The sequence below is a fragment of the Monodelphis domestica genome, chromosome 1 (assembly GCF_027887165.1).
Source record: "Monodelphis domestica isolate mMonDom1 chromosome 1, mMonDom1.pri, whole genome shotgun sequence".
NCBI classification, from domain to species: Eukaryota; Metazoa; Chordata; class Mammalia; order Didelphimorphia; family Didelphidae; genus Monodelphis; species Monodelphis domestica.
In genome coordinates, this window is record NC_077227.1 from 118,479,992 (window position 1) to 118,505,825 (window position 25,834).

At 37.9% G+C, this 25,834-nt stretch overlaps 1 protein-coding gene across 14 annotated transcripts in view; it reads left to right on the forward strand.

Annotated features, from left to right (window-relative positions):
- Nucleotides 1-4,899: 4,899 nt before the first annotated feature.
- The window catches only part of SH3GL3 (SH3 domain containing GRB2 like 3, endophilin A3), a 162,026-nt gene continuing 141,091 nt past the window's right edge, over nt 4,900-25,834 (forward strand). For 2 of the 14 annotated variants that reach the window (XM_056805824.1, XM_056805858.1), the window contains exons 1-4: nt 4,940-5,037; nt 12,702-12,853; nt 15,296-15,700; nt 24,661-24,726. Coding sequence is in view for 8 of the 14 variants with exons in the window: in XM_007479247.3 (XP_007479309.1) it covers nt 15,656-15,700 (45 nt within the window). In the remaining 6 variants the exon portion in view is untranslated. Of the gene's footprint in view, nt 5,038-12,701; nt 12,854-15,295; nt 15,701-17,503; nt 17,523-24,660; nt 24,727-25,834 lie in introns of those variants that run through there. The other 12 variants (XM_056805846.1, XM_016428340.2, XM_056805862.1 and 9 more) reach the window with 10 other exon arrangements.

Genomic DNA, 25,834 nt, shown 5'->3' on the forward strand with positions numbered 1-25,834 from the left:
TATCATAGGTTGCTGAGAGGGCAGAGAGAGAGTATGCCTCTGGAATAAAAGATGGTTGTTTGAGATGGTAGCACATACATTAAGAGTTGGAAGAGACCTTAGAAGTCATTTAGGCCAACTCTCATTTTATAGGTGAGGAAATGAGACATAGAGTTAAGTGATTTATTCGACATTGTAAAGCTGGCAAATATCAAGGTCTGATTTAAACTCAAGTCTGGTAAGGCAGCTGGATGGTACTGTGGGTAAAGGGCTGGAGCTTGAGTCAGGAAGATCAAAATTCAAATTCTGTCTCAGACACCTAACTGTTGTCTGCTTCACTTTCTTCAAGTCAAAGATGGGCATCATGATAGTACCTACCTCAAAGGGTTGTTTAGAGGATCAAATAAATCAATATATGTAAAGCACTTAGCATAGTATCTGGCACATTGTAGGTGCTTAAGAAATGCTTGCTCCCTTTCCTTAATCTTTCTCTACCCACTCTACCCATTTATTTATAATGAATACCTGCTAGTACAGGGAAAATAAGTCTTTGAAAGATCTCTACTTAATTAGATAAATAAAAAGAGAAATAATATTGAAACAGAAAGATAAAAGAATAAAAAGTAGTAAATGGAATTCTAGACTTAGATTCATAAAGACCTGGGTTAATATCCTGCCTCTGACACTTATTGAATAATCCTGAGCCAAATCATTTAATTTCTTGGTGCCTTAGGTAATTAGCTATGGTTAATCTGCTCATTTACAGAAAGGATGCACTCTGTTTCAGGTATACTGGATTCCCCAAGCTGATGGATCCATCTTGTGTATATATGTATATTTAAAAAAATTTTTTTAAAAGACAAAAATGGAAAAAATTAAAGATTGGTACATGAGGTTTGAATTACTACAATAATTGGAGTTCCTTCCTCCAATATCTTCCTTCTTCAGTCCCTTCTTGCACAGCTGATAAATTGATTATAATTAAAGTGCATTGTGTGAGCATGGAGGAGCAGACAGGTGACTTACATATATAAACTGTGAAGCTGGACAATTCACTTGTTCTCAAAACCTCAGCCAATTCTCTAAGACAAAAATGACAGGTCTATTACTACTTTTTATTAGTAGTTCCTTACAAGGCTTTCATGACTACAAAGAAATCACAAATTTCCCAGCATAGATCTGACCACTCATTCCTTTCTCTGTGTCTCCCAACAGGAAAATTGCAATTAGAGCCCCTCACAATCTGGCTCCAAACATGCAAATGACCACAACTGGCCCACCTCCTTGGGCCCCATATGCATCCTCTCTCCCATTGCCATACCTTTACACAAGCTATGTACTCCATCCCTAGAATGCCCTTGTTATTAGCTTTTTTTTCCCTAGATTCAACTCAAGTGTGTTGGTAGAGTTGTGAACTGATCCACCCATTTTGGAGAGTAATTTTGAATTATACCCAGAGAGTTATAAAAAATATAAACTGTGTATATCCTTAGACCTAACAATACTACTGCTTGGGTCTCTTTCCAAAGAAGATCAGAAAAAAAGGAAAAGAACTTAGGTGTTCCAAAATCTTTATAGCAGCTCTCTTTGTGGTGGCAAAAAAACTGGAAATTGATAGAGGATGCCCAGCAATTGGGGAATGGCTAAACAAATGGTGGTTTTTGATTGTGATGGAATACTACTATGCCATAAGAAATGACGAGCAGGCTAATTTTAGTAATACTTGGAAAGAATTACATGTGATAATGAACAGTAAAAAGAGTAGAGCCAAGAGAGCATCATAACAGCTACAGATTTAATTCTTTTTTTTAAAACCTTACCATCTGTCTTAGAATCAATTCTATGTATTGGCTCCAAGGCAGAAGAGTGTGGCAAGGGCTAGGCAAAGGGGGTTAAGTGACTTACCCAGGATCATACAATCAGAGAGTGTCTGAGGCCACATATGATCCTAGGACCTTCTATCTCTAGGGTCAACTCTCAATCCACTGAGCCACCCAGCTGGTCCCTACAAATTTAATTCTTGAAGAATTGTGAATGTTACCTCCAGGGAGTAAACTGAAAGATACAAACATAAATGACATCTTTTGTATGAACATGGCTGTCTCCCAGATGATGCCTTCTGTGATATGGGGAAGGAGGGGAGGGCCATATGAGGACACTTGTGGATAAATTCTATTAATTTAAAACAAAATATTCAATTCAAATGAAACTCCTATTAGCTTTCCCTATCTACTTCTTATTGTTCCCCCTGCATTTGAAATTGGTTTGTATTTTTCTTTCTTTTTTCCTTCTTCCTTGCCTTCCTTCCTTCCTTCCTTCCTTGCCTTCCTTCCTTCCTTTCTTTCTTTCTTCCTTCCTTCCTTCCTTCCTTGCCTTCCTTTCTTTCTTTCTTTCTTTCTTTCTTTCTTTCTTTCTTTCTTTCTTTCTTTCTTTCTTTCTTTCTTTCTTTCTTTCTTTCTTTCTTTCTTTCTTTCTTTCTTTCTTTCTTTCTTTCTTTCTTTCTTTCTTTCTTTCTTTCTTTCTTTCTTTCTTTCTTTCTTTCTTTCTTTCTTTCTTTCTTTCTTTCTTTCTTTCTTTCCTCCCTTACATTCATACTAAGTATCAGTTCCAAGGCAGAAGAACTATAAAAGTTAGGAAATTGAGATTAAAGGCCACCCAGAGAAGAAGTATATGAGGTTAGATTTGAATCCAGGACCTCTGGAACTCTTGGGCTTTCTATCCACTGAGCCACCTATTTGCGCTTGTATTTTTTTGTGTGTATATATATATATTTTTTTTTTTCTCCCCCCTCAGGAGAGATGACCCTTAGGAATTACAGTTATTTCAAAGCCAGTGTTGTCTGGAAAGTGATCCATTGGAATCTGTTCATGATAGTGACTTCTCTGGTGCCTAGGAACTAAGAACACTGATCTAATTTTTAAGCCTGAACTTAAAGGATTCATCTAGTTAAAGAGATCAATGGAGAAACAGAAAGAAAAGTATTCCTTTCTTGTCCACTAACACATTTTCTCTTCCCATTGATGTAAATAATTTCCAAGAAGTCCCTGAATTGCATATGTTCAGGAGATGTACTTATTCTGCAATTGGGATAAAGGGGCTTTGAAGAAGTTTTGAAGGTCAAGATCTTAATCACTGGCAATTTGTTATTGTATTGCTATGTTTATTTGGAGGCTCAGGTGTTTAAATACCCCCTATCACCTTTAACTTACAGTTCATGATGGTACCATCTGATCTCAGGTCACTCATGTATCAGGATGCATAGTTTGGAAAACATTGGCATAGGATTTGATTCAATTAATTTAGCAAATATTCATTAAGAAGCACTATAAGTGCAATGAAAAAAGATGAAAAGGGCCCTACATTCAAGAAGACCTGAATTCAAATCTTGTCTCAGCCTCTTGTAGTGTAACTGGGCAGGTTCCTTACCTTTTCTGAGGTTCTGTTTCTTCATCTATAAATTAGAGATAATAATAACATCTACCACTCAGTGTTTTAGTGAGGATAAAATGAGATATTAAAAGGACTTTGCAAACTTTAAAATGCTCTATAGTGCTAGGTTTTAATTATTATCAATTGGGTAGAGTTAGAGGTGACAAAAACTGACAAATGAATGGAGATAGGAAGTGAAGAAAAGAGAAGAGGTTACATACTTAATGACTGGAAGGAGGGTAATGTCCTCAGTAGAGAAAGTTTGAAGGAATATATTTTCAGAAATAATAATAGCTCATGTTTATATAGTACTTTAAAGTTTGAAAAACATTTTCTTTACTTTATAAGTTTTGTTTTGAATTAGTTGAGATTGAGATGTTATGGAATATCCACATGGAAACAGATGTCCTTCAGGCAGTTGGGGATACAAGACTGGGATTCAGAAGAGAACTTATTCATGCTGGGGCTGAATATATAGGTTAGGGATTTATTTACATATAAATAGGAAGCAAGTCAGTGGGATCTGTTGAAAGCACTGAGAATATAGAAAAAGAAAAGAAAGACGAATAGGGTGCTGGGGGAACAACTGTACTTAGTGGGTGGACAAATAATGGTTCAGGTAAAGGGGATGGAGAATGGTCAGAAAAGGAGGAGAATGAAGACAGAGTCAGTAGTATTACAGAAGCTAAAAGAAGAGGGAATAGCCAGGAAGAGGGAGTAGTTTAGACAGTGTTAAAAGCTACAGAGAATTCCCTGGATTTAGTAGTGAAGAGTTAGGGTCGAGCAGAGAATGATAGTTGATAAAATGAAGGCAATCAGTATAATGATTCTTATAGTCTGGAGGGTTGGCAGCAGTAAGTAAAGGCATTTTTTTTGAGGATGGCAAGAGATCCTACACCTGTAGGAAGCAGGGAAGGCACCAGTGGCTAAGGAAAACTTATAGATGAGAGAGGGAAAGATTGTGAAGGTCAGACTCCTATAGAAGATAGGAAGGGATGGGATTGATGGCACAAGTGTAGGGTTGATTATGGGAGTTGGTGAGTTTCATGGGCACTGGGATTTTATTTGGGATTTCAATTGTATTCCCTTTTAAAGGATTTGAAATATGTCTTTTGCCAATTGCCAGACTTACTGGGAATATGGGAACATCACCTTGAGGGTCACTGGGTATGAACTGGTTGGTTCTCAGTGTTAGAAGTTAGAACTGCTTCCTTCTGCTGGACCTATAAAAGGGAATATGTTGCAGCTAGCCTTGCTCATTTTCTTTTCTTTGTCCCCTTTTTTAGAGATGTGGAGAGCAGCAGAACTCAGGGCAGTCTTGAGTCTCAGGAATCATAAATGGTTGCCTTGGAGCTGAAGCAATTTGAGGTTGTACTTACTCTTACTCACTTAGACTGAGAGTTTCTGAACCCCAGAATCCTGGATAAAGGAAAGGGAATTTTCTGGACAATGTTAAGTTCCTAAAGAGTTCTGGAACCTAGCCTTCTAAAGAGAGTGAGGGAGTTCCTGGATAGTATTGGCTTCTTGGGATAAATCAAGAGGATTGCACAACTGGCTCCTACGGTAGGATTAAGAGATGGATTTAGAAACAACACAGGGAAGTAGAAGATTTTGCCTTCAGCTATTACTGTGAGTTATTCTCTCAGTGCAAGTCTGATGGGAAGGGGGTTGCCTGGTTAGGAAATGCAAGTTCATTTCCTTTTCAACAGAGCCTATTTCCTGAGGACTATAAAGTTGGACATCTATTTAGGTTTTTGGTGTGAAAGTAGTACACTCAAATTTTGGAGACTGGGTGCAGTAGGTTTAGCCATCCTGCTAATTTCCCTTTCATTCAAACCAGCATGTTGCCAAACAAAAAGGATTATTTAGGGGTCTGGGAGAAGGTGAGATTGATTACAGAGAAAAGTGTATTGGCTTCTTAAAAGTTACTGTGAGCCCTTAATGCATTTTCTGTGGGTGGAATAAAGATTTACCTGTATCTGATACAAGCTTTGTTTCCTTGAGTAATTTGCATGGGAAATGTGAAATCTTCTTATTCACATCTTTGAAGATCTATATTTCAGTTATAATCAGAAATTTCCCAGAGGCAATTGGGTAGGGACCAAATGACTCAAAGAGATTTTGATGCTTTCAGCTCTTTTCCCAAGCTGAGTGCCAGGATCTACTGCTTCAGTGATATCTCAGAGGTAAGACAATGAAGGTCATGGTCAATGGATTTGCCATTTGAGGTACCTCTTTACCAGGGCTGAATTCACCTCAGGCAGAGTGGCTATTGTGGCCATCCACAACCTTGTGGTTTGTATATTCCAATATGATTCCACCCAGATCCATGGATGCTATTAAGGTTGAGAATAGGAATCTGGGGACCAATGGAAAAGCCATTACTGTCATCTAGGCACATAATCTGACCAATATTAAATGGGAGGTTGCTGGACCAAATATGTAGTAGAATCAATCCACTGGTGTCTTTACCACCTTGGAAACAATCAGGACTCACTTGAAGAGTGAAGCTATGTGTGTCCTTAATCTCTGCCCCTTCAACTGATGCCCATATAGTCATTATAGGGATGAATCATGAGAAATGGGATAATTCTCTTGAGACTCTCAACAAAGGAGGAAGAAATGCCTCATCATATAACACTGTGGGTCTAGTTGAGAAGAAAATAAAATTTTAGTAGACTCTGATGGTATGATTTGTATGACCTGGAGGCAGCTAGATGGCTAAATCAACAGAGAACACTCAAGGTTGCAATGAATTGGGTTTGAATCCTGTATCAGACATTGGATGTACAATCCTAGGCAAGTCCTCTTTGAGCTTCATTTTTCTCATCTTTAAAATGAAGGAGTTGGACCCAATGGCCTATAAGATCCCGTCCAGCTCTAATCCATGAACCTTTCTCCAGCAGTGTTTTAAAGCATGAAAGTAGGAGTGAAGGAGGTAGATATTGGAGAAATTCATGGTTGAAATTTGCCAAGGTAGGAGTGATAGGGAATAGGACAAGGCAAGAAGAGATTCAAGGGTGGAAGAGAATGTGTCACTTGAACAGGTCAACAATATAATCAAGTCTAGGAAGAAGAGGTAGTAAGGCTAGAGCATTTTTTTTGGTTTGTTTTTTAATTGAAAAACATTTACTTAATTAATTAATTTAGAATATTTTTTCCATGGTTACATGATTTATATTCTTTCCCTCCTTTCCCCTGCCTCATAGCCAATGAGCAATTCCACTGGATAAGGCTAGAGCATTTGTGATGAACTGGGAAAGCAGGGAAGGGTATAGGAGGGGATAGAGTTTATGTTGTTGTTCAGTTAGGTATGACTCTTGGAAAAGATACTGGAGTGGTATGCTGTTTCCTTTTCCAGCTCATTTTAAAGATGAGAAAACTGAGGCAAACAGGGTTAAGTGGTTTGTCCAGGATTACAGAGCTAGTAAGTATCTGAGGTCTGACTTGAATTCAGGTCTTCCTGACTCCAGGCCTGGCCCTCTATCCACTTGCACCACCTAGCAACAAGAAGAGGTTGAGAAGGAGGCAGTCAGGGAGAGGTGAAAAAACAGGAGGTTATGATTATAAGGAGACCAATCAAATTTAAGCTGCTTGAGGAAAGGAACTATTTCATTTCTCTCTTGGTATGTTTGGGTCCTAGCACAGTACAATGATTGATCATGGGGGCACCTGGGTAGCTCAGTGGATTGAGAACCAGACCTAGAGATGGGAGGTCCTGGGTTCAAATCTGGTGTCAGACACTTCCCAGCTATGTGATCCTGGGTAAGTCACTTGACCCCCATTGCCCAGCCCTTACCACTCTTCTGCCTTGGAGTCAATACAAGGTAAGGGGTTAAAAAAAGATCAATCAGTTTATAATGATCATAGAATGTTAAAGTTATAATGAGACTTAGAAACCATAATTGCAGCATCAGTCATTTTACATGATTATTCATTCAAGGACAATAGAATAAAGTTTGCTTTTAGTTTTTGAATAATAATTGTACTGACCTTTCCTTGCTTTGGGTGTTATAACATATGTGGTCAAATTGTTTACTGGTTGAAATATCCAAAAAAGTATAGTTCAACAGGAACTCCCTATGTTGTTTGTGACAGTCTGGGAGGCAGGCAGGTCATAGAGAGGGGCAAAGCAGCTTCCAATCCTATTAATGCACAGACTTTAATAATGTGGCTAAACTAAACCTTAATTTCTTTATTTTATGGGTCATTAACAGAAAAGTAATAGCCTTATTAATCTAATTAAGGTCAAACATATATAATGATTTTCAATAATAGAATCATAGCTATAGAACCAGAAGGCACACTGAGGTTATTTAATTCAACCTATTCATTTTATAATTGCCTTTAACTGAATTTCAGCTTTGAATACTAGTTTTGTTAAATACTGTCAAAATAAGCAAACAATATCAGGCTAATCTCTTTCTCTATGTAAAGGAGAGATTAGACTTTCTCTGGCCACACAAGAGCTCAGAATTAGATGCCAGGGATTAAAATTGCAAAAAGGCAAATTTAGGATTGATATCAGGGAAAAGCAAGAAAAATTCCTTAAGATAAGAGCTATACTAAAGTATAATTTGCTGCCACTGTGGCTGATGTGTTTCTTAAAATTTTGAGGATTCTCCTCATCACACCAGAAGATGGCATTAGTAGTTTACTCACTACCTAGTTTCCCCTCTGTGTAAGCACTTCTTTGAAGTGTGAAAACATTTGAGAGGAAACAAGGACATCTGTAACAGAACACTACAGGTTCATTCAAGGTTATTGTCTCGAAAAGGGGCATTAGTATTTATAGTGTCGTTTGTCCTTCATTTTTGGAGAGGACCAATGACATCATGGGGTGATGTCTTACCTTGCCGGTGAGTTGGATTTAATGGTGGCCAACTTGCACCAAGTCTTTGGCCTCTCTCCCTCTTCCAGAAAATGCAATGACGAGACAAAAAATGACTGGCGATGGCCTGGGATGCAGTGGATGACCATGGCCTCTTCCATGTCTGACTAAGCTCTAAGGACTCCATAGTGCCTGCTTCAGCTGCTTTCCTGGCCTGTGGAAAGAACTGTTTGCTGGGGGAAATCTTCATGTGTCTGGAGTAGACATCCTTTGGGTTACCCTACTGAAGAGCAAAATCTTGTATTGGCAGACATATCGTGGAGTACCCAGTATAATTGAGCTCCCTTCAATCATCCCTCCTCCAGCCCTCTTTTCTGAGGAATTTAAGATTTTCTTCAGTATCTGAAACTGAAAAGAGCCCCTGCCTACTTCTTGAACTCACCAAATGATTCTTATTAGCTTCATATAAACCAATGAATAATATTTTTTAAAAGTCTATATGCTACCATTTGCAATGTACTAGGGCCCAAGGAAAATTGCCATGTTTAACATCTGTAACTCATCATGTCTTTTCTGTTACCTCATTGATCACCAGACAACATGTTTTCCAGATGTTAAAACATGGGGTTCTTGAACGGCCTATTAAGTTACAATAAAAGCAAAATAATATCCATGCTTTAAAATTCCTATCAGAGCCAGGTATGTGTGAATGCCTATCAACTCTGATCAAGAATTTTTTAAATGTCTTATTTACAAAAACACTGGACATATTATATAAATATTAAATATTTACCTCTAAAACCTGGCATGATACTACCTAAGTTACTTTCTAAAATTATTCAACCTTCCCAAATAGGGATGTTTGGCTAAAACAATAAGAATAACAAAAGAAATTTGACTACCTTTGATAGTGTGGGGGTTAAACCAGGATCTTGGGCATATCACTAAAAGCTTTAGGGAGTCAAAGCCAGTCTTTTAGACTTGAGAAGAAATGCCATCTGTAACTCATATCATACTATGGAGCTCTTCAGTGACAAAGATGTTGGAAAATTCAAGTGGATAAGCCAATTTCTATTGCCAATTTGGATCCAGGGCTTCTTTATTCCTGAGAAGGCATAGATGGTTTCGGTTTGCACTGCTGGAAAGAGCACCCACATTTATGGGATCATAGATCCATCAAAATGTCATTCTTATTTTGCACCATATTTTTTCCTTCACACAGGTTTGACCTATAATCATCATTTATCATATGGGAAATTATAAGGGCTCAGTGCACATATTTCTTCTGACTAAAGTGTAAGGATTTTGAGAGCAAGAGCCAGGCCTTATTCACCTTTGTGTCCTGAAATAGTAGTCTAACACAGAGCTTTGCACTAGTAGGCACTCACTAAAAGTTTACTTGAGTCCTTAGGAGGGGCAGGTGGGTGGCTCAGTGGATTGAGAGCCAGGACCAGAGATGGGAAGTCCTTGGTTCAAATCTGACCTCAGACACTTCCCAGCTGTGTGACCCTGGGTAAGTCACTTAACCCCATTGCCTAGCCCTTACCACTCTTCTGCCTTGGAACCAATACACAATATTGATTCCAAGACAGAAGGTCAGGGTTAAAAAAAAAAAATCCTTACTACTAAAACTATAAAACTCAGGAGCTCTCCTCACTGATGTGTGAATTCTCAATAGACAGAAAACACAATTAAGTCAGAGCACATTAGTTAGTTAGGTGGCATGGTAGATAGAACATCTGCCAAATTCAGATCAGATACTCACCGTGACCATGGTTGGTTGTTCTTTGTTCTCAGAGTGAATGATGTCTTTTGACTCTTGCATTAACTGGATTTAAATAAGGCAGGACTGCACAAAGTCCTCAGACTCACTCTCTTTTCCAGTCATCAAAATCCAGGAATAAGACAAAAGTTAGGAAGACCCGTGACGGCTCAGGATACAGTGGATGACCCCAAACTCTTTTGATGTTTCACCCAGCTCCGTGCTCTGTAGTGCCTGTTTTAGTCACTTCCATGGTCACTGGAACAAACTGTTCCCATCTATCTGCCCCTTCCTTGGGCTGGGCTGGGGAAGAATCTTCACATGCCTGGGGTAGACCTTCCCTCAACTCAGCAATGAGTTTGAGGTCTGTTCCCCTCCACCTGGTTTAGCCAGCCCACTGAGGCTCTTCCCTGGGGTGTGGATGCTGCTCATCCTACATCTTCTTGGCACCATAGGTGAGATCTGGGTGGCAGGTGGGTACTAAAGGAGGCAAGGGGGTGTCTCATGTTCAGGGAAGACCAGGCTCTCTGATAAAGGGTAACTTGCAGATTTGAACTCAGAAAGTTCAGTCCTTTTGATGTCAGATCTGACATTCTATCCCCTGGACCACCTAGCTTACCAGAGTATTGTCATACTGCTCTTCAAAAAGTGATTATACCAAGACTCAGCTCAAGGTCCATTTACCCAACTGAAACCTTTCCTGATCTCCTCAAAAGCTAGCACTTTCCTTCCCAAATCTCTTGTAATTTACGTTCTTGTATTTATTTTTATAATATTTTAAGCCTCTCATAACCTTACCTCCTTCTACCTTTTCTGTCTTTTTCCAACTTAATTCTGTCTATATTCTCTGCAAGTCATTCTATCTGTTCTTATATTAGCTGTTACTACTACTACTACTGGCTAAAATTTATATGATGCTTACTAAGTGCCAGGCACTAATTCGATCTCATTTGATCCTCACAGCTGCCCTGAAAGGTAGGTGCTTTTATTATCCTCATTTTGCCAGTAAGGAAAAGGAGACAAAAAGAGGTTAAAGTGAGTTGCCCAGGGTCACACAGCTAAGTGTCAACATTTCCCTACTCCCTGCACTTTCCTAATGCTTGAAATTATCTGCTTCCTCACTCCCTGACTTCTTAGTCTTCAAGTCTCAACAAAAATAGCACTTTCTGTAAGAAGCGTGCCTTTTTCAGTCCTCCTTAATGTGAGTTCTGTGCTTCTGAGATTAGCAGGAGTTTAGACAAGCCAATAAGCATTTATTAAGCACCTATTAAGTGCCAGTAACTGTGCTAAGTAAGCACTGGGAATACAAATACAGAAAAGAAAGGCAATCCTTGTTCTTGAAGAGTATGCAGTCTAATGGGGGAAGCCAATACACAAAAAGAAAAGCAGTATACAAAAGAAGATGGAAAAAAGGGTAGGGGGTGTAGAAAGAGAAGTCTTAAAGTAATGGAAGTCAAGTGAGATACAAGATGTTCTAAAGTTTTGTAATTTATGATTCTACCTTTCAGTCAGATTGAAGCGGAGTAAGGATGGCATGGTAGAGTAAGTATCAAGGCTAATGGTATCTTTGCAGTATGATGAGTTTTTCCCAATAATGAGCTTTCTAGGGACATTTTGGAAAAGTGATAAAAGTTCCAAAGTAGTTCAAGCCAATGAAAAATGAGATCTTTGAGCTGAACCAAGGTCCCTTCTGGGGCAGCTGGGTGGCATGATAGATAGAGTTCCAGGCTGGAGTTAGGAAGACTCATTTTCCTGGGTTTCAGATCTGGTCTCGGAAACTTACTAGTTATGTGACTCTCAGTAAATCATTTAATACTGTTTGCCTCAGTTTCCTTATCTGTAAAATGAGTTGGAGAAGGAAGTAGCAAACCATTCCAGTATCTTTGCTATAAAACCCAAATAGGGTAGGAGTTGGACAGGAGAAAACAACAACAAAGCTCCTTCCTAGAATAGATATTTTAGAGTTCATGGCTCTACCCTTCAATCAGAGTGACAGAAGGTGGGGATGAGATGTGGAATACCAAAACTGATGGGATCCCAAGGATGATGAGATTTTCCCAATAATAAACTTTCTTTTTAAAAGTCAGAAAAGTTCCAGAGGAGTGCAGTCAAGTGAAAAATGAGATGTTTTGAGCTGAGCTCCCACCTTAAATGGAGGTTTTGGTTTACCCTGTATGTCTTGTTTATACCTCATAGTTTGCAAGTTGTCTCCTCCATTAGGTTGTAAGTTCTTTAAGGGCAGGGACTGTCTTTTGGGTTTCTTTAAATCTCCAAAGCTTAGTACAGTGTCTGGCATACCATGAATACTTAATAAATGCCTGTGGATTTGTATATGTATATGTTATCTTCTCCAATGCAAAGTAAGCTTCTCCAGAGACTAGAGATCAGTTCATCTTTTGGCTGTATTTATTCTCAGCACCTCATAAATGGTTGCTGATTTTGCTCATTTGCTTAACACTGGCTTTTATCATTAAAATAACTTCCCCTTGGTTTTTAACCATTAAAAAATTGGTAAACATAATCTGATCTGTCACTGGTGAACTTGTGTTGGGGGGCTTAGGGAGAGGGAAGAAGGTCTACCTTCCCAATTCAGAATGCCCTAAGAGCAAGGCTCGTATGTTTCCAGGACATCTACAGTATTTCATAAATATTTAATACATGCATATTCAATAAATAGATGTTTTGAATTCTCATTTTCAGGGCTTGCTTCTTTAGTTACTCTTCCAGTCCTCTCTGGGGCTGAAATTTCCAGCATAATCTCAGAGTTGCTATATGAAGAACACTGGACTAAGAATCAGAAACCTGAGTCCCAGTTCTTATTTCCTAACTTGCTGGCTCCTATGATACTTTGGGTAAGTTACTTGATCTTTTTTCAACTTATATTCCTCTTCTGTAAAATGAGAGAGTTGGACCCCAAGGTATTTTTCCTTGCTTTAAAAGCCTGTTTATTAGACAGTATCGGGGGTCTCCTAATAGAGTAGCTCTGGATAAACAATTTTGGATTGATTGCTTTAAAAGACCAATAGTGCAAATCCTTTTATGATGAGATAGATCGCATAAAGAAATAATTATATATGAATGTTGTATATTTGTCTATTTATTCATCTATCTAAAAACTAAGTTCACAAACAAAAGGTAGCTTGTGCTATGATGGTGGAAGATGGCATGTCAGGTTCGTGAAACCATTAATCAACAATTTTATTTGGAAAAGAAGTTTGTGAAAGGGATTAATATGAAATAAAGCTGAGAAGGTAGCAGGGAGCCAGCCTTACATTCTAGACTAAGGATTTTTTATTTTATGCAGTAGGGTACTACTGAAGAATTTTGAGAAGGGATATGTAAATCATCTTTTCCATATTATTTGGATGGGAATGGGCTGTTTCCCAGCAGGGATTTCTGAGAAAATTGATGAACTTTTAGAAAGCTTAGACTCTAGATTCCAGATCCCTCTTTACTTAGAACAGTAGCCCTCAATTTTTGATGTTTTCCACTTTTTTTATGTCTTCATTTTTTGGGGAGGGGAGGGCATTAAAAAAATCTATGGAAGAAATATGTACTAGAAGTTTATAAGACTATCTTGAGAGTTGAGAACTATGATTTTATGATTTAATTTATTTTAATAACAAGTTTTCTGGAGTTAGATGATGCAAATTGTCTACCTCCTTTTCCCCCTCCTCTCTCCCTGACCTAACAAGCAATTCAATCTAGGTTATATATGTATAGAGGTGAGAACTATGAATGGTCTTCACAGTTCATATATATTTCAGGGTAGTAGAGAGAGGAGCAAGAGAAAATGAATTTGCAAATTACCTCTTAAAAATTACCCCTTACATGTGTAAATTTTAAGGAATTTCATGGAGGCTCATATAACAATGGAAAGTTTTGCAAAGTAGGGGGTTAAATCAACCTGAGATCATAACCTCTCATCTCTAATTAACAAAGAAAGCCTGTAAAGCTATTATCACCTGATACTTTCAACCAGTATCTTAGAACCTTAAAATTGGGAGGGGCCTTGGGAATACTTTAGTCCAATTCCCTCCTTTAACTATTGTGGCCCAAAATAGGTCAAGTCACAAAACAAGTAAATAGTAAAAACTCAATTAAAATCAGGCACTTTCATTGCAAGTGCCGGTTTTTTCCCCATCATATTTTGCTGCCTCTTATTCCACTTCTGTTAAGAAACCAACACTTCCCAAATATTCCTTACAATATGAATGATTTCAATTTGAAAAAAAAAACTGTGCTGGTGGTATTTTTCCTTGAAAATAGGTAATTATGAACATGGAAGCTTCAAGTATTTGAAATTTTGTTGGTATGGGTACTCCCTCTATTGATGGTTTGGGAGAGCTGATTTAGAGGAAAATTCCATCCTCTTCGCAGCCCTAGATGTTGAGCCTTTTGGAAAATAGCTACATTTACTTTAACAAACTGTCCACCCATTCCAGGGTCCAGACTTGGGATCTTTCCAGCTTAGTCCAGCCTCTGAGAGGGTGAGCTCAGCCCTTAGAGATTAGGAGAAGCCACAGCTCATCTCTACTTCACAAAGTGGCACCTGCCCTAGGATTGTAGTGTAAGAATAAAATGTTATAAATATAAAAAATATTTATTACAGCGGACACTTTTTTGGTGGGTATACAAATAGGCTTAACTTATTTTGCATTCAAATCTCCCCGATTCTCTTTTTGTTCCTGGGAAATTCCATGTACTTAGATACTTTACATTTCCCTGTCTTTCCTTCTCTTTCCCTCCCCTCCCCACACGAAAGTTTTCCCAGACAAATTAATTTAGGAAACACTCAGACTGGATTATTTAGGATTGCCTGGAAACAGGTGCTCTGTACAGGATAAAACGCAATAGAGTAATCTGGGAATAAATTATGGCAGGATGGCAAACATAGGTATTTATGTATTTGTAAATTAACAGCACGCTACAGCGTTCCCATTGGTCTGAAGGAGGCGGAGCATCTCCCCCAAAAGAGTAATTCATAACTAATACACCAGGAGGATTCTGGCGTATTTCTTTGTGTTACAAACGAGGATTAGGGGATCCCTACACTCTTCTCCCTCCAGGGCTTCCAGCTCATACTCTAACTAGCCTTTCTTAGCAAAGGCTTGTAATTTGCTTGTGGAGCACTTGCAGGCGGCCCCTAGTCCGAGAAAAAAGGAGGAGGAATGAGGAATATACTGCACAATCACCCAAACTCGGAGTGCGTGGTATATACATCTCATATGAACGCATCAGCCCCTAGACTCCGCTTTGCCTCTATTTAAGCCCACGGGACCTCTCTCCTCCAGGCACTCCGCTGACCCTCCGGCTGCGCGCCTATTCCCCCGTATCCACGCAACAATGAAGCGTGGGCGTTCTTCACGAGACTTATTTGCATACAGCGGCGGCTTGGCCAATGGGCTCCTGGGAAGCTTTGGAATTCGGTGTTTCCATTTGCGTGCCTTAGAGGGAGTGAGAGTGTGTGGCTGTGGCGGTGACAGTGACTGGCTGGGGGGTCGGGCCGAGGACAGCGGGGCGACTGGCCTCGGCGTCCGCTCCGCTCCCGGGACCGCGTCGTCCCTCTCCCCGACCCCCCGGCCCCCAGCGGCCACCTCCCTCCCCTTCTTCTAGAGGGTCGGGACGCCTCCTGACCACACGCGCGATCCACAATGTTTAAGTCCGGATTCAGAAAGCAGTTCCACAAGGCTAGTCAGGTAGGATGGGGACCTGCTGGGAAGTAGGGGAGAGGGGTCCTGCAGCTGGGTTGGGTGAGGGAGGCCTGGACCTAGAAGGGCTGCCACTCAAACCCTCAGGAATAGACCCTCCCGGGCCAGTAATTTCCTTCCCCCTCCTGTTTGGGTCTTCTACCCTTTCCTTGAATCGCATAGCCACCCCCAGCTCAGAGTCTATGTGTTTGAGGGGGGTAGTGGTCCTCCTGGTTCTGCTTCCCCATCCTTTAGCGCCACCCGCCCGCACTATTTCTCCCTTCCCCAACTACCCCCATCTCCTACTCTTAACTACCATCCAAGAACCAGCACCTCCCCCCTCCCCATCCACTCCACGTGACCTCGCCCCTAGGCTTAGGTGGTTAGGGTGTGTGTGTGTGTGTGTGTGTGTATGTATGTATGTATGTATGTATGTATGTGTATGACACTTGGGTGTGGAAAAATATGGTTTGGTCTGTAGTTTTAGGGATTAAAAAACTCAAGGTAGTGGTGCTTAGTGCTGAAATTTGGAGAGGATAAACTCTGGTGCTTTTGTCTCTGGAGAGGTGGGGGAGGTGGAGAGGAGTGGACCCCTGGTCAGATGCTGGTAGTGGTTTAGTCATCTCTCTCCTCTCAGCCTTTCTTTTCCTTCTCCTCCTCGTCCCCGCCCCCTTCCCTCCTCTACACCCCCCTTTCCCTTTTTCGTCTCTTTACCTTCTCCCTGTCTTCTTCCCCTCTCTCCCCCTCTACTCTTCTCATACTTTCTTCTTCCTCTCCTCTCTTCACCTCTCGGTCCCTTTTACTTTCCTCCCTTCCACACACTCTCCCTTTGAAGTGCATTTAGTAATTATAATGATAAGGAATAAAACTTGACTCCTGCTCCCCAGGAAATACTGAATCTAGTTAAATGTGTGAGCCTGGGGCTCCTGTTACTGTTCCATCCCCTTATCCAATTTTGCATTTCTGAATGAGACAATATGTGTTATAAATGAATATTTATTTACTTGAAGTCAGGATATAAAAACACAAATCTTTCTGCCATTCTATTTACTTTTTTGGGAACTTGTACCATACTTTGAATCATGCTAAGGGTTATGCTGTTCCTGCACACTTTTCACTGTGTATCCATAATCTATTTTAGTGTAGGAGTGTACATTTATACTACTACTTTGCTCTCAAGTATCTAGAATAATTCCCATTTGTTTTTATCTTTCTGGTCGGTTGAATAATCAGAGAACTGATGTGCTTCTAACACATTACAGGCAGCACAGGAGAGCTGAAAGTGAGGAAGTCAAAGGGAACCACAACAAAGCATTGTGTAACTTCTAATTGGGTAGTTAGAGTTGCTTTTTGGCTGGCTAACCAAGAGGAAAATGTTGAAATATACTAGAAATTAGAAGAGTAGTAATGAGACCCTTCAGGTAACAGAACTGGATAAAATCAATTATATTGAAATATCAGTATGAATCTAGATTGCCCAACTTGAAAAGAAATAGAAAAACACAACAGCTTTTTAGTAGCAGAAATCGAAGTTTATAGTTGACATGCTAAATAGATACATGTTTGTCAGAACAAAAAAAATACTCCAGCACAGCAGATATGAAGAGAAACCACACAGAATTTAGTATAATAGAAAAAGATAGAGTTGTGGAAGAAAAAAATGCTTTCTAGTCAGATAGCATTTAACAGTTTCTTTCCAACTTTTCTTATCTGAATTATAATGCTGTTTTATTTTATGTAAAATTACCATAGTATTGGAAAAAAGAAGATCATTGAAAAGAAATTCTGAAGATCAGGATTCTAACCCTGGATTGTTTTTCCCCATTAAATGGTAATTGTGTGATTTTGAATAATCATTAAAGTATTCTGGACCTCAGTTTCCTTGTCCATAAAATGAAGGATTTGTACTTGATTTATAAAAGTCCTTTCAACTTTAACTTTCCAAGTTTTTCAATCTGTATGCTCTACTTTCATTCTATATTTTAAAGGCTTTTTGATAAGATGAAGACATAATAAAAAAGATCATTTTCAATAAGAAAACAGGAAAATGGTAGATTAAAAAATTCTTAGAGATGGGACAAGAGAAATTACTATTAATTTCTAGGAAAAATAATTCTATGTTCCACCTATTTTATCTATTAAAAACCCTTTAATTTGAAGAATTTGAGCTGTTTAAGCAAGTTATTAATAATTTGGAAGCATGTAGAGGCTAAAAGAGAATAGTACAAATTAATTTCAAATAAGACATGTTGTTGTTTAGTTGTTTTCAATTGTCTGACCCTTTGTAACCCCATTTGGGATTTTCTTGGCAAAGATGCTAGAGTGGTTTGCCATTTCCCTCTCCAGCTCATTTTGGATACTGGCAAAAAGGATTTACTGACTTTCTCAGGGTCACAAACATAGGTCAGATTTGAACTCAGATCAGACTGAATGCACTATTCTACTTATACCACATAGGTAGATGGGAACAGCTGACAGAAATAGACCAATTTCTTAGGAAAAGAGTACAAAAAGAATAAAATTTATTATTAGAATGTTTAAGGTATGTGATATATGGATCCTGTACTTAAGGATCTTGTAGGCTAGTTAGGGGAAAGAAGACATGTAAAAGAACTGAAAAAAATTCTAAGTATTATGAACAATTTTATAACATAATGGAATATGACTAAGAGTTTAAGAGAACTAACACATTTTTAATCATCCCCATTACTCTTAATTAGAAAAAATGGATAATAATGCAACAGTTTCCTTATTCAGAATCTCCCAAATACAGCACTGTGCCTGGAGTGAGGAAGATCTGAATTTAAATCCTGATTCAGACATTTCTTTTTTTTTTTTTGTTTCCTCTTTTAGAATAACAAAGTAGAAGCTGGAAAGGGAGCAGGCTATGTTTTGGCTCTGACTAGGACTACTATTACTACCTAAATTTAACCAGGGAGGAACACCAGAAAATTAAATGTTTTTATTTCCCTTAAACAGGTCTTTATGACTGCCAATGCAGAATAAATGAACATTGGGGAATGAACCACTTTGGTTCTGGTGTTTAGGATCTTATAGTTGCTTACCTTTTCCACTTGTGAGTTTGTGTTTTGCTGGTTTGCCATTTATTCAAGGAAGACAGCATAATTTGATTATGTTACTTTGAATATGACTTGGGGACTGTGTTAGTTCATATGGATGAGCTACTTAGAAGTCCAGAGGGAAGTGGCCTATGGTGATTTGTAATTCAGTCTTTTTTGGTTCATGCTTGGTATGGCCAATCTCCTCATTCTATGGTCATTACAATAGTCACATATAATATACCCTGCTACCCTATCCCAGGGGGTTTATTTCTTCTTACTTGTTTCAGCTAGTCAATATTTCACCTCCCCCAATCTTTTGGACTATCTATTGACACTATATTACTTGTTTTTTTGGTTTTTGGGTTTTTGATAATAAAATTCAGTTGTAAAGAAGTCTTCTGCAACTTTAAAGTTTTAGTTGTCTGAACTACTTGCAACTCCCCCAAACAAGAATGGTTATCAGTTATAGAGCTTTTATCTAGTTTTTCCAAAATTTTAATATATTCAGTTTAAATTTAATTGGGAATAAATTAAAAAGGGACAAACTTTTCTTATTACTGGTTAAGTATGCAACTTGGAATGCTTCTAGGAGAATATGTTAGGAATGTGTTATAAATGAACCTCTAGGATAAGAAATAAGTGTAGCTGACTTGTGAAAAAATTAGAAAATTATGCAAACTTAATTATGTATTTTCTTTTCTACATATTAGAAAATATCTTTAGGCACAAAACAAATGTTGTTTTGATTTTTAGAGGGTTTACTGTGCAGTAGCTTCATTATTATATAACTCCATATGACATTTCTTTGAGTTGAATGGTAACTAAATAAAAATTATTTGAATAATTCAGACTCATTAGGAAGATATGATCTAGTCATTTTCCCCTCCAAAAATCACATTCTTAGCATCTGACATAAACTTAAAATTAGAAATGTATATCTAGAAGTGACCTGACAGCATTTAGGCAAATATGATTATTTTACAGATAAGAAAAAAAGATTTCAGAGATGTATAGTAGTGACTTGCTCATTATCATAGCTGGTTAACAACAAAACCAGGACTAGGACTTTGTCTCCCAGTACACAGTCTTTTTATCTTGAAAAAGCTACTTATTTTACTGCCTAATTTTTGCCTCTCTTTACTTTCCTTTACTGGGATTGTACTACTCAGAGGTTTTTTTTTTTTAAGGCATATGTGTTTTGAAGGGATCTATTTTATATGTTTTCCTAACTAATTTTCCTAATTTAATGGCTTATGGAAACTAAAAGATGATTTGTTTATAAAAGCTAATGGAATCAAAATACTTTTGAATTTACCAGGCTTATTATGGGTAATTTGGCAATATTCTGTTATCAGGAAGTATATCGCTGTTCTCAAAAACAATGAACATTTCAGTCAGGATTCTTATTATATAATCAATTAATTTACTATTTTCAGGATTTTGAAAATTAGATTTCAGTATAATTCATTTTCATTATAATCCTTTATTTTATTTTATGCATTTAACAACATTATTTTCAGAAAGCGTACATAATCTTTACCAGATTGCTAAAGAAGTCCATGACATAAAAAAGGTTAGGGACCTCTCTGATTTAAGTTTTTAGACCTATTAAGTTATTTTTTTATATTTTTCCTTCAGTCTTGGAACCAATTTGGTTTCTATATATTAAGTCTTAATATTACCAGTTTGGTATATGTTCTTTTTAAAAAATATATTCTATTTTTTTCTAAATTACATGATGGTATAATTTTTAATAATTGTTTTCTAAATTTTGTGATTCATGTTTCCACTTTCCTTTCTATCCCTCCTCCTTCCCCAGAATGGCAGGTAATATAATTTATTCATATGTTATCATATAATACATGTTTCTATGTCCATTATGATGTGAAGCAAGACACATATTACTTATAACAGAGAAACATGTATGGAGGAAATAATATGAAGAATGGGGTTCTTCCATTTGCATTCAGAATTCTTCACTTCTTTCAGTGGTGGTGGATAGTCTTTTTCTTCATGAGTCCCTCAGAGTTATCCTAGATCCATATAAGGTTGATAATAGTTGCCATTCAGAGTTTATCGTTGTACTTTATTGCCATTACTGTATACAATGTTTTCTTGGTTCTGCTTACTTCACTTTGCATCAGTTCATATAGTCTTTCCAGGTTTTTTTTTTTCATCAACTTGCTTCATGGCACATTGTTCTTACAGCACATTTCCATTACAATGGATACTTTCTTCAATAAAAATAGGCATGCTCTTTTTTTTTTTTAAAAACCCTTACCTTCCGTCTTGGAATACTGTGTATTGACTCCAAGGCAGAAGAGTGGTAAGGGCTAGGCAAGGGGGGCCAAGTGACTTGCCCAGGGTCACACAACTGGGAAGTGTCTGAGGCCAGATTTGAACCTAGGACCTCCAGTCTCTAGGCCTGGCTCTCAATCCACTGAGCCACCTAGCTGCCCCCAGGCATGCTCTTTTAATAAAACAAGTATATTAATTTGTGTAGTTAAACTTAGAAATATATTTTGAATGCTTTCTTTTTCTTTCATTACCAAAAATATTTCCTAACAGATTTCTTTACCTTTCTTCCTTCCATTCCATTCTACCTAAAGCTGCTGGATTTTAAAGGTTGATAATGTCATATCTTTTACCTGCTCAGAACTTATGCTATCAGTAGAAGATATTTCTTTTAAAGGTGAGATTATCACCATTGGAGTTTCTTTTTCTTTTTTTCCCCCAAACCCTTACTTTCTGCTTTATAATGAATACTATGTATTGGTTCCAAGGCAGAAGAATAGTAAGGGCTAGGCAATGGGGGTTAAGTAACTTGTCCAGGGTCACACAGCTAGGGAGTGTCAGAGGCCAGATTTGTACCCAGGATCTCCCATCACTGGACTTGGCTCTCAATTCACTGAGCCACCTAGCTGCCCCCACCATTGGAGTTTCTGATGAATACAACTGTTTAAGTCACTTCTGCCAATTCATTTGGCAACACCCCCACCCAAGCAAATTACACATTTTTGAATGGTACATCCATAACTTTAAAATATATTCTACTTTTTATGTTTTGGAGGTACCATTGGTGACCAGCCACTTACGATGTAGGCATCAATTGTTTAGCAGTTTGTAGATGGTATTGGCTGTCCCAGTACAGATTGCTCTTGTTTTTGTGATGCTTGTCATTCCTGGAAACAGCTTGTCAGGTGCAGTACCATCAGCTGAATAGACAGTGCAGGGCACCTGTGCACTCTTTATGGTTGTCATTTCAGCATATATGGTTTCCTCGGTCAAGGTGAATAAGCAAGTAAAAGGAACAAAAAGTAAAGTAAGAGATGTTTATTTAGTAATGTTAAAAGGGTGAAATAATAATTTAAAATGATAAAAACTTAGTGTGTTTAATTTTTTTCTGTTACAAACATGTATAGTGAAGAAAACAAATTATTGCATTAGTTGTGTTCAATAGGGAAAAATGTGTGAATAGTTGTAAAAGCACAGATAAAACATACATGTATTTTGTATGTCTTATTCTACACTGTGAGGCTTTCACTTCTCTTTCAGAAGGTGAAATAGTATGTTTCATCTTGAGTCCTGTGGAATTGTGGTTGGCCATTATGCTGATTGGAGTTACTAATGTCTTTCAAAATTGTTTGTCATTATATTAATTGGTCCCTGAGTTCTGCTCACTTTACTCTGCATTAGTTATAAAAGTTTTCTTGGATTTCTCTGAAATGCCCCCCCCCTTTTTTTAAAGTGCAATAGTTTTCTGTAACCATTATAAACCATAACTTGTTCAATCATTCCCTAATGGATGGATGACCCCCTTAGATTCCCTTTCTTTGTCACCTTAAAAAAATATAGTTTTTGCCTACTTTGGTTGGAGTTTGTTTTGTTTTAGGACTAATCCCTCCCTTAATTGCTTGCAGGTAGTGTGTTGTCCTTTCAGGTAAAGTCAGAATGGTCACTTGTCATGTATAATGTAGAGGAAGAAGATTCTTGTTCAGGTATGGATTGAATTAGATTGCCTTGATTCTCTTTCAGTTCTAGGATTATGTTATTAGAAAAGGAAGCCACACTGGTCATAGGGCAAGAACAAGAACTAATTAACAACAGATGGACTTTCCAAATACACAGTTGTCCTTGAACTGTTAAAATGTGTATCTGACGGCTTTTAGCCTTTTTGTGGTAGGTTTTCTATGAACACCTTGGGGAACACTGACAAAAAAATTAGGTAAAAAGAAGTATGCCAAGATTATAAGGTGTATCCTTCAGAGAACACCCACATTGATTAGATCACATATCCACTGAAATATATAATGATGGTGATAATAGTCCATATTTTTTTATTCAAATCTGAGACTTCCATCTATATTAATTTCCAGGATAGATCCCACTTTCTTTGATACAGATTGGTATCTTATTTATAATCTATAGTCCTAGAGAGTTGCCTGGGGCAATGGGAGATTATGTCACACTGTTAATTTGTGCAAGAGACAGAATTCAAAACCATTTCTTTCTGGTCCTATACAGTTGGTCCTCTATCCTATACCCATGATAGCAAACCTGTGGCACTTTTGGACCTCTCTGTGAGCATGCATGCCAAGGACTCAGTGCTCCCATCCCTATGCCACAAAGTTCACCAGAGTTCCCAAATAGAAAGCCAGAGGGAGGTGTAGCTGGACTGCTTCCCTTTTCCTCTCCCCAATAGGAGTTAGCAAGCAGGTCTCTTCAAGACAGCATCCCTTGCAGGACAAGATTGCACCACCCCACTCAGAATACAATCTCCTCTGATGTCTTTACTATCAGAAGCAACCAGTGCTTTACAAAGTACTTGGGGATGTATCTTTTGAGTCTTTACTATCAGAAGCAACCAGTGCTTTACAAAGCACTTGGGGATGTATCTTTTGAGTCTGTACTTTAAAAAATGTCCAAAACTATAGTCTAATGATTTAGGAATAAGTTTTATGAACTATGGGCCAGGCTATTAGCCTCTTTACTGTTCTTCCTTTCTCAGTTTCTTTCACAAGCAAATTTGGATTCTTCCCCTAACTTCTTACTAGCCTGTTCAATTTGCATTTAAAGATAGACTAGAAGTTTTGGAAAACGCAATAGTGACTTGTAAGAGGTAGCAGTCAGCCCTGCATCCAGATTAAAACCTGACTTCAACCCTTGACCATTTGCTAAAAAGGTTCATTTGGAGGATACCTGCTTCATGAAGGCTGAAAGTGATGGGGAATGTGTCAAGATGATGTCATTTAACCTGAAGCTTATATTTTCCTATAAATAAGGCGTTTTCCTGTAAACTGGGGCTTTTTTTCTCTTCTAGGTTTGAGGGGATCATAAATCACATAACTAGAGGGGAGCAGAATGCTTACTTCCCTTACCTCACCTCACCTCTTCCTTACCTCACCTTTTCCTCTCCCCAAGCCTGACTACAAAACCCGCCTCCCTGCCCATCAGTCCAATGGGAATGCTTCCTCCCTCCCCTGGGTGGAGTAAGGGGGGCAGGGAATGACCAGCACTCAATGGGGGGTAGGGGCACAGAATGTGGTCTGGAGTGGTGGTGGGGCCTGGCGTTCTATGTCTAAAAGGTTCCCCATCACTGTACTATATCATGCTTTTTCTCATTATTTATATTTATGTTTCACTTTATGGTTAAATACAAATATATATATATATACTTATTTGCAAATCTCATCCTCACCATAGCAACCTGTAGATAGCAAAGCCATAAATTACTAGCTAAGATAAAACAGGGCTTTGCTCTAGAACATTGACATGTACTTCTTCTACAAGCACTTATACTTGTACCTCACCATGTTGACCTTTCCTGACCTGTCACAGCTCAATTCTTAGGATCTTGTCACTATGGCAAACTCTTCTTGGACCTACCTTTCTCTCTTAATTCCTCAGGTGACAAGAGTCAGCTGAAACCTGTGGTTTCACGATGGCACCTCCTAACCCCAGTTTTTACCTCAGGTGAAAAAATTTCCAGTTAAAATCTATAGTAGTGTAAGTTGTATTATATAAATAAGGAAACTGAGACCCAGAGGTTATATAACTAAGAGAGTCCAAGATTGTGTGTGTGTGTGTGTGTATATATATACACACTATATATTATGTAAGTAAAAGGTCTTGAACATCTCAGTGTTTAGTAAATCATATTCATATAACAAAATATTTTAAATTTATAATTAACCATATAATATATACCAGTATCCAATAATTATATAATTAGTATATCAATACAACATACTATGTTAATAAATGTTTGTCGACTGATTGAAGTCAAAATGTCAGGGTCTGAGTCTTGACTCAGACATTCACTAGCAAAGTGACCTTTGGGCAAATAACTTTTATTTCCTCCATTGAAATTGTGGTAATAAAACTTGCTTCAAAAGTTTGTCAGTTCTGAAGGACTTATGACAAAGAATGCTATCCACTTCCAGAGAAATAACTGTTGGAGTTGGATGTATATTAAAAGCATTCCATTTTTCATATTAGCTTATTTATTACTTTATTTTGGGGTTTTGGTTTTATATGAGTATTCTCTTATAACAGTGACCAATATGGAAATATGTTTTGCATGATAATACATATATTAGTAAGATCAAATTGCTTACCATCTCTGAGAGGAGGGAGGGAAAGAAGGAAGGGATACAATTGGGATCTTATAGTTTCAGAAAATGTGTATTATTATTTAATGTAATTGGGAAAAAAATATGTTTGAATTAAAAAAAAAAGCTTTCCCAGTATGTAAAAGGGGGGAAATTTTCTCGTCAGGAAATCTCTCAATAAACCTTAAATTCTTCAGTGCATTTGTGATGTATCTAATTAGGGTGGGGATTACTACTGGTACAGCATAGAAAAAATTTATGGCATATTATATATAATCCTATAAATCCTCAGTAAAAGTATCTGGTATACTGGAAACCTTATGATTATTTAAAAATATTTTGTGAATCCAGTACCTGTGTAGTCCCCAGGCTTAGAACACTATACAAATGTGACTTTATATTATTATTAATCCCCAAGATCACATTGCTAATAAATGAGGGAGAACGAACTTGAATTCCAATTTCATTCC